General features: G+C 35.4%; 1 protein-coding gene across 1 annotated transcript in view; it reads right to left on the bottom strand.

The window, feature by feature from the left end:
• Positions 1–2,150: 2,150 nt before the first annotated feature.
• Positions 2,151–18,499, bottom strand: part of GALNT13 (polypeptide N-acetylgalactosaminyltransferase 13) — a 551,077-nt gene continuing 534,728 nt past the window's right edge. The window contains exon 13 of the mRNA XM_044242085.1: positions 2,151–7,506. Within this exon, the coding sequence (XP_044098020.1) occupies positions 7,366–7,506 (141 nt within the window). The 3' untranslated portion in view covers positions 2,151–7,365. The remainder of the gene's footprint in view (positions 7,507–18,499) is intronic.

Below are 18,499 nucleotides of genomic sequence, written 5' to 3'. Positions count from 1 at the left end.
ATTTTTGACCCAGACTGAGTCTCCTGCCTAGAAGGAGTATACCTGGGACCCTAAGGAGATCAGGGCCCTCTTAATGGGGTGCATTTGTAATTTATTTAGGGTTGCTCCCAGGGCCTGAAGTTGTCTATTTCTTTATTCCCAATCTGATATAAGTTTCCTGGAAGGCTCCCCGCAACGGGGGAGACCCTCCATACACTAACTTGAAAGGGGAGTAACCTAGCCTCCCGAGTGTGCAAGGGGCACACAGGAGGGCCTCTGGAAGGTGATCAAGCTCCCGCTTCCACAGGGATGGGTGGGTCTGACTGGTCCTGAGGACCTTACCGGAATCTGATGTCTGAACCAGGTTCTCACCTACCAAGTGTCTTTTGAGTCTGGCGGGAACAGCAGAGTGAGGCTGGTCCAAAGCCTCTGGGAGGGAGACTGCCAAAGATTATGCAGGGTGCACCTTCTCCATTAGGACCCCTCGTTCCCACCATTGCCGTCAAACCGGCGGCAATAATGGGCCAGCATGGTTGGGGTTCCCAGTCAGGGAACCAAATGTTACAGAACATAGACTGGATCCTGGCCTAAAAAACCAAGCAGCACTTGGACCTTGGAGGATCAGAGGTTTATTTCATGCTAGTGGGCCCGAAGGAGAGTAACCTTGCAAGGTTTGAGCCTGAGCACAGACAAAGGGAGTATCTTACGCACTTGTACTTCCATATCTGTGCCACTCTTACAGCTGTGACCAGTGGGGCTGGGGGAAAGCCTACAATGACCCTGGGGCAAGACTGGGATTCCCCTGCTGGATTCCTCAGCCACCTCAGAACACAGATTTTCCTTATCACTCTTACTGACAGTCATAGAAAAAATTTCGGAAAACCAGTGGTATTCAAGATGTTTGCAAATCAATGAGCTTCTGAATCATAATTTAGGTAAGTCTTCTTTAGAACAAAATAAGATATGAAAATAGTGTTAGAATACTCCCACCCTCCTCCTTTCCTTCTTTTCTTTTCTTTCTTCTTTCTTTCAACTTAGAAAACAAAATGATCTATCGTTTTCTCTCTTGAGTCTGTGTGTGGTTAGGATTGCAGGGTTGGTTCTGGGGACTCACTGCCCTTGGAGTTCTCAGCCTCCTCCAGCCTTGCCTCCTAACCCTGACGGACGGTATTGCAGAATTCCAGTATCAGGTCCAGGGAACTGGCCAGGATTCACAGCAGTCTGGGAAATAGCTTTTATCATATAATATGAAACACTTTAGCTTTTCTGTTTCAAGTCATTTTTATAAAACAGAAAGAGAAAAAAATATCGATTTCAAATCATTTTAGAACAAAAATAAATAAAATGATAAATTCTTAAAATCATGCACATTTTAATGTTTCTATTTATATATATTTTTGCTATCAAAATTGTACTAGGATCACAATATTTTCTTACTGCTAAGAGATATCCATAGGCACTTGTTTATTTAAATAATCTACAAAATGAAGCACAAGCATAAAATACTGAACTTATCTGTTTAAAATGCTAACAACTTTTTTTTTTTTAAAAAAAGACAACATATAGCAAGGAAAACTAAATTGGTATTTTTTAATTCTACAAAAACATATAAATATTTAAATTTATAGCAAAAGAACAATTATACCATTTAGTAATGCTTACAATATTTAAAATGTGTAATTCCTTATGCACAAGCTACTTTTATAAATGTTAAAGAACTGTGTGCCAAGCATGTATCTAAAAGAGTTTTGAAATTATTTCGCTTTAGCTGTGGCTACACTCAACAGAAAAACAAAGCTCCAAAAGAAAAGAAAAATCATATAATAATCAAGTTCTCTTTTTTCACTTGTGCTGTTTTTAGCAGAAAGTACAACTGAAACCAAGCAGCAGCTTACGTTCATTTTTACACCAAATTAAGTGCATGATGAAAACTTCATTTTTTAAAACCATTATAGATGTAGCCTTAATCATTTAATGTTCCATTCTCATTTGGACTCATTAAATACCCAGTATTAAGAGATTTGTTCTCCCCAGATAAAAACAAAAACAAAATAATTTTATATAATGACGACACTGGTTAACATAGAAATGGCCTTTATCTTAAAAGATGGTTAACGAAAGAGCTGCCCTGCACCCCTAGTATTTCAGAGAGATTGTTTGAACACATACAGTGAACATTGCCTTTAGAATTTATTGAACAATATGAAACAAAAGTTGGACACAAATGTACACAAACTATTTAAAATACATTGCTGGTGTTCATTCAACACCTTAAATTCCTACAACAACTGATACTTAATAGCATTTTGAGCATGGTGTAGTCATACCAGATGTGTTCATGTGCTGTACAGAAGAGTGCTGATTTTATCTATTCCATGCTTAGACCTACTGGGGAAAAATAAGGAGGAAGTGGAGGGTAGTGGCTGAATCCTGAAACACAAACTGCCTTAAGACTTAAATAAACTTTTGCTGTCCTACAGCATTAGAAATTTATTCAAGGTTTGCAGGTATCTGCTCTGCAGAAGGACCCTTTGTGGATGATCACACATCCCTTAAGATCTTGAATTTCTTGAATTCTTCATATTTGTTAAATCAGCAGATTTTATGACTTACTCCATGATTTTATGAATGCATGAAAGTTTTGCCTCCTCTGAGACGAGACTGAACATCTACAAACAAGATGCAAATAAAATGTCTGTGATCACATATGATCATCATTTCTCAAGTGGTAAAAAATAATGTAGGTAGGCAGCCAATATTTTAAGGTTTACTGAACCAATTCATACTATTCTCTTAACTTCCCACTTAAAAAAAAAATGAAAGAAAGAAAGAAAAAAAGGTAAAATCATGCCTGTTGTTTTACTCTAGTGGTTCTTTCTTACTTTTTCTCTTTGCTGTTTTCCCCCTTTTTATTTATTATGCTGTTTCTAAGAACCATGGCAAAATCGAATTTATGGGTTGTGTTGACTAGAGTCTAGAGAGTTCTACCGGGAAGCCTAGAATTCTCTGCTGATTACCCTGTGGTCTTTAAACCTGCATAGCTTAGAATCTATCCAGTGTTCACAGTAATAGATGGGTCTAATGTTCTGTGCAAGCTGTAGGCCAGTCATTTTTAACTTGAACATAATTATATGGAAAATAGAAGTGAGGGGAGGGTATGCTCCATTGTTATTGCTCAAGAGGCTTTGCTTCCCGGAAAACCATTTTGCCCAGTAATGCCAGGATGTTCTGTAATCATGCTGTTTCCTGTTAATTTCTTTATTTCTGCTATAGATCTTTATTTCCTGTGGTATTATTTTGTAGAACTAATCTTATTTAAATATGAAAGGTAGTGAGAAGTAATATATCTCAAAAAAAAATCAATGTACTTATCACAACATGTTTAATGAAGACATTTCTTCCTCATTATCATACACTTTCTACTTTATTTTTGAATGCTTTTTAATTGAAGACAATATTAGGTTATATTAACAATGATGACTCCTGGCAACACTGTTTATAGTTTAATCTGATCCCTAGGCAGGCCACATTACATATCTGGATGTTGGTCTTAAAATTTGTAAATGGAGAAGGAATAGATCATCTGTAAATTTCTCTCAAAGTTACTGTGTTTGTGTTCCATTTATAGAATTGTACTTAGAAAATAAATTAGTAATAGCGCCTATGAAACTATGAAAATACATATGACTTTTAAGAGGATGATACGTCTCTACTCAAAAAGTAAAAAATCTCACTTCTTTAGGTAGCGATTGAATACAACCAGAAAATCAAAATAAAAATTTTATCTTTATAAAGCAACTTACATAATATAGCAGCATGTTTATAAAATGTCATATTTCACTTCCATAAGGCAGGCTATTTTACCACAGAGAACAAAATATAGTCCATACTTTAACGTAAAGAATATTAGGAAGAAAATTATCATTTGGAGACAAAGTTATGCAAATCTTGTCTAAATATATTACTAGGTTTTATTTTAAAATTTAAAATACTGTGCAAAAAAAAAAGAGATATGATACAGTAGCACTTAGCAACTTTAACACACATTTTTCAGTTCATTAATTCAAGAAATATTTAAAGAATACTTACTTTGAGCCCAGAACTATATTAGATGCTGGGGATACCACAGTGAATAAAACTGGCAAAGCCTGGCCTTTATGGTGCTTCATTCTAGGGTGTGTGATCAGAATGTTGGGAAGCGGGGTCGGGGGAGAGGTAGAAGGGTAGACAGGGAAAAAAAAAAAAAGCCAATTTATAGTTTGTCAGAGAACATACATGGGATAGGGAGGGCATGAGGAAGAACGGTTTGCCTTACCGATGAGACAGTATTTGGAGAGATACCTAAAGAAAGTGAGGTGACAGAACTCTGTGGGGCAGAGAGAGCAAAACAAGGAGACTAAAACCTGCTTGGCAGCCAGAGTGGAGCAAGTTAAGGGGAGGCACAAGGAGATGCGCCCAGAAAGGAGCCCTTGCGGGGATGGGGTGGGGGGGACTTGCGCGCACATGCGTGGAAAGAGAGGCCCTTGAAGACCACTCTAAGAGATTTCGTTAAACATGGAAAGACATGGGAGGGTTGTGAGCAAAGAAGTGACAAAATCAAACTGATGTTTAACAAAATCACTAAGGCTGCTGTGACTGATACAGACTGTTGGAGGCAAGGGTTGGGCAATCAGGGGAACCAAATTAAAAGCATACCACAATTAAAAAAAATTAGAGGTAGTGACACACAGTGGATGAAGTGGGAAGTCCTTGGCTTCTGGTTATATTTCAAATATAGAATCAAGGGAATTTGCTGATGGATTAGATAAAAGTTGAGAGAAAAAACAGAAATCAAAAGTGACTAAAGGTTTTTGATCTCGACATCTGGAAAGATGGAATTGGCATTAACTGCTGTGGGGAAAACATCAGAAGGGGAACTTTGAAATCATTTGAAATATTTGTTAGTCTAGCACCACAGTTAAGACGAATCCATTGTGAAGCCAGCCATCATTTTTAATGTTCTGTACTGAATATAGTAGATCTTTTTTGCTTAAGTTGAATGTTAGCCATTGCTTTCTGGGTTTTGGTGTTTTCTATTTTATGGCATTTTTTGTTTGTTTATTAAACACTCTTAATTCACATTTAAACAATGTGTTTAAACCATCTGAGGGTTCTCTGAAAATCTCTGACATGAAACTTCCAGTTTTGATTTTTCCTGTATTGTTGCTATGACCATAATGGACTTTCAAATGTTTAAAATGCTGCTGAAATGTGTCAAAGGCAGTTTCCATGGAGCAGCTGTATTCTTAAAAAAAAAAAAAAAAAATTATCATTGACCATTTTATAGATAACGTAAGCATTTTGATTGGCAAGTCCACAATAAGTGGAACAGATAGTATAAAAGAGTCCTTGCGGGTTTGAACTCAAGTTTAAGGAAGAATGCTGTGCAGGGACATTTTACTGTATTTTAGTCAGGACAGGAAGAAAAGAGAGCAAAGTGGAAAATGTGATGGTTAAGGTAAGCCTTGGTTGTCTTGTGAGGCCTTTATCAATTTAAGGCAGTGGTTCACTAACCCTTGGGAGGCATAGCTTCCTTTGAAGTTTGCTCTAAGCTATAGATTCTTTCCTCAAAACAATAGGCCCCAACACTCAAACTTTTGTTTAAAATTTTAGAAGACTGATGGATTCTCAGCCATGTTGAGGTGAGGGGTGTGTACACTTTAAGGAGTAAACCTGAAATGCTTCAGGTTGTAGAAATCTTCTTTAGAGTTTTACCAGTGTACAGCCAAAACAGAAAGCGGATGCTAGCTGGGAAAATCATACAGGATTTTACTGGCCTTCAGAAAGTGTCCTCCTTTCCATTATAAAGCAGTGTGTGTGTGTGTGTGTGTGTGTGTGTGTGTGTGTTTCTGTGTGAGAGAGAGAGAGATAGAGACAAAGAAAATTTTTGTGTAGCCATACTATTAAAAGTTTCTCTCAGGGATTTTTAAGAAAAGATGGGGCCAAAAATGTAGCATCTTTTTCTCTAGAGGATGCTTCTTCCATTTTCCCCCTAAATTTCTTTTAGCAGCCTAGTGCACATATAATGAATAAGATACATATGCTGAACAACTTTATGAGCATTTTAAATGGTGTCAGATCCTAAAACTAAAGGCTTAGCACGAATCTCAGATAAATTTTCTTTCCTTTTCACATCTTCTGCTCATGTATTTTGAACATAGGAGATTTTAAGATGGAAAAAGAACACGTGAAGCTGGTCTAATTATTATTCTTCCTTGAACTATAGTTTATGGCATGATTTCAAGCAGTTTAATTAAAATAAAACTTTAATGGATGTGTATTGAGTTCATGCTCCTGGTGAAAACTTTAGATACTATTGGATGGCAGTGAAATTCTGATAGTAGCACATTATTTTTTAAAACATACAATTAAAATGGTAATAGTGACCTAACTAGAACCTTCAAATGCAGAAGAATTAAAAATTATGGAAAGTACTATACCCTTCACCTATAATTCTGTACAGTGTAAGAGACAAGTCACTCTCTAGCATGAAGAGAAAAGGGCCTGTGTAGTTTCTGTGAGACAGAGGCAGTGGTTAAGAATTGAGTTTCCAGCATCAACTCTGGGACCAAGACGATGTTATGCTCAACCTGTGTTAGAAGTGATTGGAACCCGAAGAGAATGTCTTTTAAAATGATTTATTTTTTTCAGTTTCACTTCATCTTGCTCTCCTCAATGCCTAGCTAGTTTCCTCTGATTTCATGTACTTGAAATTGAACTTTCAAACTCTCCTCTATTTTGTTTAATGGTGATGCTTTTGTAAGGACTCTATGAGAAGTCAATATCCAATTTAATTTTTTCCTACAAAATTGAAACTTATCTTGTACGATGAATTCACTGCTCAGAAATAATTCAATATGTGGCCTTGCTGTTGACATAGAAATTCAACATGTTGCCACGAAGGTCCATTAGAAACAGTGAGTTTTTAAAACAATTGATAATATATATCACAATGAAGATATTTTATAAGGCATTTACATTGTCTCTCTTTTAATCACTACTACAAAAACAAAATTAAAGTAAGCCCTGACTGATCTTATGAGATGAGGGCAATAGAGATTCTTTTTTTTTTTTTTTTAAAGCAAACACAATTTATTTTTCAAGTTGTTCTGATGTTTGCTTAGTAACAGTTTGCTATTATTTATATATGGTATGTGCTTCTTTTGATCAGATACAAATTTTAGTAGGGAAATAAGCAAACATTCCTAAAAATGAATTATAAACAACTGTATTTTAGAATACTAAAAGGATTTTAAAACTTTCAATTCAGCAAAGTTAATATCTCCCTAATTGAAATAATGGAAAAACAAAAGTGTAGATGCTTTCATGGCTTTGGGGAAACAATTTTCATGCCCCCAAGGTCATGTTCCTTAGCAGCCATTGTTGGGATCTGCTTCCACTACAGTCCTGCATGGTAGGCACCATTTTGTCATCTTCAGAAGGTTCATCGAGGCATTGGTTACTGTTAACATGTCTCAAGGTGAGTCTCTGTAAAAGATAACAAATAATCAGTGCAACCTATTTTATCTTTAACTTCACTAGTTCATCTCATAAAATCTTAAAAGAGATTTAAAGAGAATTTTAAAGAGATTTAAAAGAGAATCTTAAAAATTCTTCATAATTTTTTTAGTACACACAGTGATAGGTTTGTAAAATGAACTGTGCACGTGGCTCTGAATTATTACACAGATTTCACTGTTACAGTTTCATCCATTGCCTAATGCACCTTTTGCTGCAGATGGTTAAAGAAACTGGCTGACATTTATCATGCATTTCCAAGAATTCAGTCTCCTTTGCAAAAAGGCCACTCGTGAGCTCGGAGTTCACTTGAGGGCTGCAAATATTAACATGCTTTCACAAAAGCTTAGTTTTCTTAGGCATGTGTGAATTCAGTAACCATTTGGTAAACATGCAAAGAGATGTCACAGCTGTGACCCAAATGAACAAAACCGGTAGAGATGTTCCCATTTCAAAATACTAAGCACTCCATAGTATCTGTGTCTAAGAGACATTCAGTGTAGACGAATGATTATCATAGCAACAAAGACCTGTGTTACTTGATCGTATGCTCACCGTATTTTGGTTTTCATTTTAAGAATCTTAAAAAATATCCAACCAAACATAAAAAGAGATGTTATGGTATATGTTTTGAAATATCATATGTGTATTTTACTTTGTGCGTAATAATGATATTCATTAATAAGCATCCTTTCAGTACCCGAATGCTGAAATTTAATTCCAGTAATTTTAGCATGTGAACCAGTCGTCACATGTCTTGTCTTTTGAGTTTACATTTATATTTAGAAATCCTGTTTTTTGAACTTTTCAAATGAACATCTGAAAGATTTTTGTTTTTTTAATTTATTCATTTGAGAGAGAAAGAATGAGCAGGGGAGAGAGGGAGAAGGAGAAGCAGACTCCCCACTGAGCCAGGAGCCGGACTTGGGGCTTGATCCCAGGACCTCGAGATCATGATCTGAGCTGAAGGCAGACATTGAACCATCTGAGCTACTCATGCACCTCTGGATAGACATTTTAAGTCCATGTGTTTTATGTGTATTAATTTATGCATATGTATTATATACATTTCTGCTCAGTTTCATGGGTAATGCTTAGAACCATTTTATATGAAACACCTTAAATCAGAAGAAAACTGTTTGAATGTATGCAGGGTAATTTGCAGGTGTATCTCAAAAAAGAGCATGCCCTATACTTCTGTAGCCAATACTAAAAGGAAAACATTTTTGCAGGAGGCAGCTCTAGAAATAACACTAAACGTTGGGTTAGGGGCACCTGGGTGGTTCAGTGGGTTAAGCCTCTGCCTTTGGCTCAGGTCATGATCTCAGGATCCTGGGATCGAGTCCCGCATCGGGCTCCCTGCTCAGCAGGGAGCCTGCTTACCCCGCTCACTCTGCTGCTCCCCCCAATTGTGCTCTCTCTCCTTCTCTCACTCTCTGTCAAATAAATAAATTCTTTAAAAAAAAAAAAGTTGGGTTAAAAAAAATGCACAGTGGATGCCTGCAATAAAAACGGTGGAGAAACACTGCCTGGACAATTTTAATTTGTTTGGATTAGGACTGCATATCCTGGGCTGCACTATCCTGAGGAAAGACTGAAAGGAAAATAGGATTGTGGTGGGATGGTTCATTGGCAATGAGCAGGAAATTAAAAGCACAAGGCTATTAGACAGGAAGGAGATTTCAAGATTGAGGCCTTTGTTGTTCTTCCAATACATGAAATCAAGCTATTTATTTAAAAAAAAAAAAAAAGAGAGAGAGAGAGAGAGAGAGAGATAGAGAGGTAGAGATAGAGAGAGAGGATGAAATGGCCAAAGGCCAAAGATAGGCAAGAAGATGGTTAATTTACGCTTATGGTGCCAGGGATGATGCTATTGGCTTATGAACCAGCAACCAACATGAAAAAAAGGATACAGAACAAAACACTTATTCTAGAAAATTTCAGTTAAAATCAACAAAATGTTCTTTATTTTTGTTATGTACCTGAGGTCCTTTGTGTATATATGTTTTCTTTCAAAAAAAGCCATTTGCCTTTGCTTGCTTTGATTAGATCTTTTTGTTTTCAAATGTATATGACTTTAAGGATCAGATCAAATTATGTGTTAAGTACACAAATAATGATAGTTTTAAAAAGATTAGGTTTTTTTTGGTAACAAGTATTTTCTTTGAAGGAATTCACTCCTCAAAAGCCACCGTTGTAAAGATAACAAGCAACTCACCAAAAACCTCCCCTTTTTAATGGAGTGCAATAAACAGATTAGACAGCTTAGGGTCAGATAGGGTCAGATTAGACAGAATTTGGGGAGAGATTCTGCTCCCCATTTACTAGCCATGAAAATTTGGGCAAGCTACCAAATCATTCTGAGGAATCAGATTCTTTGTCAGAAAATGCTTAATTATACTTAGGAGTATTTAAAAATGCCTTTTTCTCTTCCGCTTAAAGAAGTTAACCTTTAGTCAACTATATAACTGTGATCCCTTAGCAATCTGATAAGAGTAACGATGTTAACATGTTTCTAGGCAACATGGCAGATGGTAAAAATAACCTCTGAAGAATAAACTGCATCTGTATCTGATCAACTACATTATAAATAACCGATAGGAAACTCAATTGTGGACTTCTCAAAAGTGTCAAGACTTGAATTTTGCCTATGTTCTGGGTCTTAGGAGCTGGGCTATGGAGTTGTTACAGAGATGTCTCCTGTGAGTCTTAAAGCCACATCAGCCTGATATGGCTCTCAGCCCCTCCCAGTGGGCTGTCACCTATGGAAAAGCTGGCTCCCCTAAGCTAATACAAACTGCTAAGAGGTCTGCTGAGAGAAGTTAAGTTGTGGTTTTTGTCCGAGAATTCTGTAAATAAACTCATGAGACTAAATGTCTAGGTAAGCCTAACAAGACCCCTTGTTAGGCATTACACTACCAAGTATGCTTTGGAAACAAACATAATGTATGTCAATTGCCTTGTACACACAGTTCTGTATGCAAGGAGTCCAGACTTTTCCAGCTTTCTAACACATCTCCAATGTAGTTCTAATGTCTCTCCGCACCTCTCTATACCTCATTCAGCCTTGTCAGGAGCATTCCAAGCTCAACTGTGCCTTCTACTGACAACCTTTACCTGGTTCACTGGAACCAGAACAATGCCCTAACTTCCCATGTGTTGTCACAGGAAGGTACTGCACAATGTAATATCCTTTATTTACAGGACAATAATCCCCTTAAGATCAAGAACTAGGACATATTCTTATTTGCATTCTTTATAAAAATTCCATAACAGTTTTTTGACTTCAGCTGAATAATGATTCACTTTATCGCTTACTGAGGAGATATTCACAAATCACACAAGTGATAAGAGGTAAAATTTTTAAAAAGCTTTTATTATTATATCACTTCACCAACCACAAAGAAATACTTAGATATAATTTATAAAGTTACTGAAAAGTACATCTTAGTTTTCAAAAATGCATTTGCTTAAAGTCTCAGGTTAAAATAAATTCTAGAAAAGCTGTCCTAAATGTGCACACAGTGGAAGTATTGGAATAAAAATTAACAAAATTAATTAATTTTAATGTTCCAAAACCAATCCTTTTTTTGGCTACGTTAGTTTTTTTAACTGATTTTTCTCAGCTCTAATGCAAAATCTACTGTTACATAAACATGGCTATAGTTAGCCTTAAAAGGAGCTAAGGTAATGTATTCTGTTAATTATATTTATGCATGTATAAATATTTGAAATAAAGTGAAAACTGGAAAATACTTTTAATTAATAATAGAGCAAACACTACTTAATATAGTCAGCTTCCAAATTAACACACAGCTAAGAAGTAAAAGACAGAAAAATAATTCCATGGAGAAATAGCACATAAAGATTTTTTTTAAGTACATTTTAAAGAAGTTTCTAGATTTTAGTAACAGAACATGACAAAATTAGTAAAATAATTTTAGCACAGTCTACAACACAAACTTCCAAAACTTATTAGAGAATGTAATCAGTAGGACTCTTAAAAATATTCCTAAAAACTTCCATCCTTGTATAGTTTCTTAGTAGCCATTTTTGCAAAGGGCTATCATTACATGTTTCCACAGTGGGCTGCTGGGAGCCATCAGCTACTCTGCTTACTGAGAGACAGGACTGGGTGATTATGTGAAGAAGAGTGTGGGTCTGTTTGACAAAGAAAATAATGAATAATGACAAAATCAAGTACAAAGGCAATAATAAATCAATCATTCTTGGCAACATACAATTTCTACTGGATAAGGATGGCAAGCACACATCACAATAATTGCACCCAAGGAAGTATGAGCCACCTCTTCTTAGATGGTGTTAGTATTAACTGTATTAAGTAGGGGTAAATGAAGATAAGCCTGGGAAGCTGGAGAAGAGCCTGAGATCAAATGGTGAGACATTTTGAGCAAAAGGTTATTTTGGGCAGAAAAGGTATATTCTCAGTGTTCATTCTAGTGATATATATATTTTTAAGTGCTAAATGGGTTATTTTGTGAGGAGATATTCAAAACTGTTGGCTATCTAGTTTTCAGTTATGGTTTTTGGCTGCTTCATTCCTTTGACCTAAATTTGAGTGGACCCAGTGGAAAATTTAGGGGATGATTTAGCTTTAACTCTTTGCTTCACTTTGTACAGTGTGGTACTTGAACTATTTCCATAATGTTTTCACAGGGCTAACCTGTGTTAACCTGTTTCCATTATGTTTTCACGGGTCTAACCAGGGTTGCATGTTGGCACGGCCACGATGAGCTAAATGTCAATTAAAACATTAAGGAAGAGCGGAAAAAGAAAAAGGTCAGCTCCACTTGGGCTCTTAATTTGGCCTAATTCTTCTAAACACAATTTGTAATTAATTAGTTTCTTGTTTTTCATATATTTCCTCTTCAGAAGCTTGAGCTCCAGGAAGGCCAGGAATTATGACTGCATACGTCATCAAGCCCAGTGCCTGCCCACGGGAGGCTCTTTGTTAAGTTTTGATTGAAACACATGGTGAATAGCCAATGCAGAAAATAAATTCTGATAAAATTGGACTACATTCCTTTGGCAGCTCAAAGGACACAAATCATTAGATTTTCCGTTTCAAGGACAATGGTAGACAACGATTTATAAAGATATGAAAGGTAAGATCATATATGATTTTATTTGTAAAATGATAATGTTCACTACATAGTCTGATTTGTTAAGGAGGCTAGTTTTGTTTTCATTTTTGTTTTTTTAGCCATACCTGAATTTCCTATCTATACTGTTTAAAATTCCTAAGCTTGCTAATCCTCTACCTTCAGTGATGTTTCTTTTTAAACCAAATTTTTCTTGGTAAATGTCATGTTAACATCAAAGACCCCAGTGTTAGTGATTGTGAATTTCATCTGTTATTAAAAACAAAAACAAATTATAAAGTTGCTCTTGATTTAAAATGAAACAAAACTTGGTCTTACTTATACTCAGGAACTAGAACTCCAGAACATAAACACACTATAATTTTTTTTCATAAATACATTTGTAATATTTCCCCCAAAATATTATCATGGGAATTACCATGAAAAAAATTCAAAGAAATTTCACTCCTGCTGCTTCTAAAACCCATTAAACCAGAAGAAAAATTAGAAATCTCAAATAATTTCATTGAGATAAAGGGTATTTTTCATTTTACAAAATACCCAGAAAAACATTTAACATTTTTATTTGTTTGAAAAAGAAATGTAGTTTACTTATTCTTCTGAATATTCTTTCTAGAAAAGATACAAATTACTAATATTTTATGTGTTTTCTAGTTATTTCTAGCATTTATATTATGCAAATGTATTAACTGTGGTCATCCAATTAAATATACTCCCACTTTATTGTGGGTTTTCTTATCAATTCTTATCACCTTTGTTATCATTAAAGTAATCTAAAAACATAAGAAATGCACAATTTTTACAAAGTAGATTTGCCAAAAGTCATTTCACTTTTCCATTTAGAGAGAGTATTTTTCCAATTTGGAGCTATTATAAGTAATGCTATCACAAACATCTCTGATCATCTCTCTCCACACCTACAGCCATTTATTCAGAAATGATTCTTAGAAGGGAAATCACAAGGTCAAAAGGTATGAACATTGTAATATATAATGGCAAAGTTTTTAAAAATCTGTAATAATTATTTGGTACTAATAGCAGTAGCAACTAACATTTCTTGTGCTTATATGCCAGGGTACTGTATGTGTGTCAGTTTTACTACACCTACACCAGTAATGTGTGTCCCACTGAAAACATTTCTTGACATAGACAGGATAATAAAGAGAGAAAAGAACACAGATGAAATGATTTTTTACGTATTTTTAATAGTTACAAATCGCCCATGAAAATGGAAAAATAAGGTTAATTTAAATATTTCTCCTGTGCTGAAGACTTTGCTTATTTTTATATTGGGTGTACACTTTTTTTTCTTCTAACTCCTTTTTATGCAGCATACAGCCCTTACCATACTTGTTGCTAAGGCCTCTCACAACTTTGGAAGACTGTCACATTCACTCAGTTTTGAAGGTAATGTGACATTCCAGCTGACAGGAAGAATACGGCCACATATCTCTTCCTATAGCTTCATTTAAAATATTTTCTAGAAAACAGGGTAATATGAACCCTAAGCTAGATTGGTTTTTTATATAATATTACTTTATTTTTCTCCTCTGAGGTATAAAGCCCTAGTATTTCTGACAGAATTTTAGACATACTGCTTTAAGATATATAAGAAAATGATTCGTAACTCCTGCCTTTAAACACACCTGTATGTTTTGCTATCTAAGACAAGATGTGTCATGGAGGATCCCTCCATCTACCCTTTTGAAGAGGCAATGACTATGGAAATCAGGCTAGGAAAACAAGGTTCATGACTAAGTAAGACGTACAAAATTATAAAATCAAGTCATATTTTTGTCCCTTTATTAAAAAGCACTAAGTGAAAAACCTGATAATTTAATGAACAGAAATGATTGCATGGCTGATTAAAGAGTTAATCATATTGGCCTCTGTGTAAAAGATGCCATACTAACATCAAGTTTAAAGAGTTAAAAAGTTTAAAATGAAACTCAATTGACTATTATATATGATAATGAACAAAGTAAGAAAAAAAAACAGACTGTTACAGACCTTTAATAGCCAAGGTAGAAAAAATTTCCCTATTGGTTAAGTGCAAAATCGTAATTTAAAAAAAAATATAATAAAGTTGTTATTCAAAATATGAAGTATGATCTCCTGACAAGGTGAACCATGTTTTATTAGAACAGAATATGAGTATGCTAAAGACCAAGTGTAAATGTTTAAGAAACAAGAACTAAAACTGACATACTATACTACCACAGTTCCTATTCACTACTTGAGTCTACGTAAGAAACCACAGCTATGGGTCAGTGGGAAAGCAGAAAGGTAATACTAATCAGATATATACAGCCTTCTAAAGGTAAACTGAGCCACTGTTTTCATTAGGAGTGCTACACAGGGAAATAGCCGTGTTGCCATTATAGACTACTTACCTTGAAATTATACTGCCATTTACCTGCTTTCTGATAAAGGTAAATAAAAGAGGAGGTATTAAGTAAAGTCTAAATATAAGCTTGTGCGATTTCAGTAAATATCAATCCGACATGTTTTCCCTACTGAAAAAAATCCCTTATCTTGTGACTCTAGGAAACACTGGATACAGATGGATATTGAATTCATCTTCTCAGTCAACTTGCTCAGTCACATGAAAAACAAGACTTATTTTTAGCATCATATTTTGCTCCCTTATTTTTTTTTCTTTGTTGCATAGTGTTTGTTGAGCATAAGTGTTCTGTTCTAAAATTAGATTCTTACACTGTATATAGCTGCTTGGATGTTCTAAAAGAAATGTGATTATGTGCACTTATTGTCAGAAAATGTAAATTTCAGATGGATTGGAACACAACTGCAGTGTTCAAACAGAATATGAGAAAATCTGAATAAAACAGAATGGATGGATGACAGAACTTTATAAAAATAATCTTTTTAAAAAGATTTTATTTATTTATTTATTTACTTGTTTGAGAGAAAGAAGAAGAGGGAAAGGAAGAAGCAGACTCCCCTGCTGAGCAGGGAGCGGAACACGGGACTTGATCCCAAGAGTCCGTGATTATGACCTGAATTGAAGGGAGATGCTTAACTGACTGAGCCACCCAGGTGCCCCTAAAAATATCCTTAAAAATGTTTCAGTGAGACACAATTTAGGGTTCCTTTTCTGTGTTAGTTCTGTGGCAATGGCTTTCATGGCAACAAAATGTTCAGGTAATTTATTTAAGAGATTCTAGACCAGGTGAGGGTCTTGTAGTTCTGCTAATGATGCTCAGTTGCCCCCAAACTGAACATGTTTAGCCAGCTATAAAGTGGTAACTGAATTAAATTCATGACCGTGCTAAAAAATACTTAGCTAAGAAAGTAGGAACCCAGTAGGAACCTCTATATTTCAAATCAAAGTTGGCCAAAGACATGTATTTATTACCAACATGTGCTCAGTTTCATTCAAAGAGAAGAAGTAATTAGATCATAATGAATATGTGTAAAGTTTGTAAGCAATTAGACCATACTAACAAAGTGGTTTTATGACTATTCAACAAAACAGACAATTTTTAGCAATTAGACCATACTGACAAAGTGGTTTTATGACTATTCAACTAAGTAGACAATGTTTATTGCAGAACATCTTTCCAGTTATTAAAGGAGAAATTCTATGTGAATAAAATTTGGTACCACAAATAACTGATAATATTTAATCACTCCTTTCATTTATTATAGTAATACATTTAACTTATCAGGTCAGCATCATTTAAAATGCCTAATTGGGGGCACCTGGGTGGCTCAGTGGGTTAAGCCGCTGCCTTCAGCTCAGGTCATGATCTCAGGGTCCTGGGATCGAGTCCCACATCGGGCTCTCTGCTCGGCAGGGAGCCTGCTTTCCTCTCTCTCTCTCTGCCTGCCTCTCTGTCTACTTGTGATCTCTCTCTGTCAAATAAATAAATAAAATCTTTTAAAAAATAAAAATTAAAAATAAAAAAATAAAATGCCTAATTGCTTCTTGTTTCTCAATGACCTCAAGAGGGAGGGTAGCATAGAAACACGGCTAAATTCTGTGCCAGAAACCTGGGTCTAAAACCTAGAGAAGCTATTTAAACACTCTTATATTTAATAATGTAAAGAATAAAAATAATCTTAAAGGCCTATTGTTAGAACTGCTTGAGAAAACAGATGGAATTACGGACAATGAATTTCATTCCCTTTCTTTGCCCCTACCCCTCACCTAAGAAGAGGCTTTATGAATCGGTTTCAGTTTTTCTCTGCATATTCCAATAATTCTGCTGCTATTTATGACTTGCTTTTCTAAAACTGAAAGTACTATAGGTGACAAAGTGTTGGAATATTTGAGCTGTTCACACCGAGTTTTGCATTGTCCTGGTAACGAGCTTTCTTTGATTACTTCCTTAGAATTGAACACCGGTCCCTGCCGCTGGCAGTGTGATCTTTGTGCTTACTTTTCTCCTGATAAAGGCTGAAAGAAGAGAACTTTAAGAAAAGTTCAGCTCTTGTAATTCTGTGACCTCCACCAAGTTTTATTCTGCTTTGATAGTACACCACCTCAGAGGTTTCTCAAAGAAAAGTAATTTTGCCTTTGACAGCAGCAGATAAAGAACTGAATTTAAAAAGTAGCAGGCAGCACTTCCTACTTCCCACAGGGTGGATACCAGACGACCAGCCCAACGTGGCAATGACTCTTCTTTCTCATCTCAGCATCTCTCACCCTTGGGCCCCCTATGTCTCCCCCATCTCTCCTGGAGGCCTGTCGTTTTCCACAGCGTATTTATGCCCTTTTCCTAACTTTGCAATAATTCCAATAGTGTATAAAAAGACTAAGAAAGATAAGTAGATGTTTGGCCACTGTCTAGACCTACCCTTCTCAGACTTTAATATGTATGTAAATGACCTGGGGATTTGTTAAAAGGCAGACTGATACAGGGTTCTCAGGTTCCTAAATTCCAAAAAGTTCCCAGGTGATGTTACTAGTCCTAGAATCACACTTTTAGGTGACGAGGGTTGGGACTATTCTATAGACTAAAATGACCCCGTGTATTATATTTTCATTTCTCTTTAAAAAAAAAGTCTCTTTCTGACATTTTCCACGAATAAAATCTTATTTGTCTTATTTCAAAGCTGAAATTTCTAAAAAGACAACTCATTATTCCTACAATTATTTGATTATTTTGTGACTTCTCTACATCGTGATTTATATATTCATAAAATTGGCAAAAAAATCTATACTATGATTTAAAATATTAAATTTAGGCAGGCTGAACATCACCATTTAACTTTTTTAAAGATTTATTTGTCAGAGAGAAGGCACCAACAGGGGGAGCGGCAGGCAGATGGAGAAGCAGGCTCCCTACTTAACAAGGAGCCTGATGCAGGACTCGATCCCAGGACCCTGGGATCATGACCTGAGCTGAAGGCAGATGATTAAATGACTGAGCCACTCAGGCATCCCCACCATTTAATTTTGAAAACATAAACATATAGGAGAGTAGAGTAAGCTATGTTACATAATCATCACAATGATCAGATTATTTAAAAACCATTTCTCCATATTTATACATATTACAAGCTTTTTTCATGCGTATTCTAGAAACAAAGCTTACATGATCTAAAATATTGCAATGCTTGAAAAATCCTACAACAGATAACTACTAGTTATCAAAAATAGTAAATTTACAAAAACCATTTCTCTGTCCTAGGTGAAGCAACCTTTATTTTTTTTTCCTCTTTTAAGACTGTCAAAATCCCTTAGTATTCAAAAATCTTTCTATTGGCTGGTAAAAACATAAAATATACACCTATATACTAACAATATGGTTAGTTCAAAAATTAAAGAATCTGACTTATGACTATAGCAGCCATCATCTACTCAAAGATTAAAG

This window comes from Neovison vison, chromosome 3 (genome assembly GCF_020171115.1).
Source record: "Neovison vison isolate M4711 chromosome 3, ASM_NN_V1, whole genome shotgun sequence".
NCBI classification, from domain to species: Eukaryota; Metazoa; Chordata; class Mammalia; order Carnivora; family Mustelidae; genus Neogale; species Neogale vison.
This window is presented reverse-complemented; position numbering and strand designations above follow the sequence as displayed.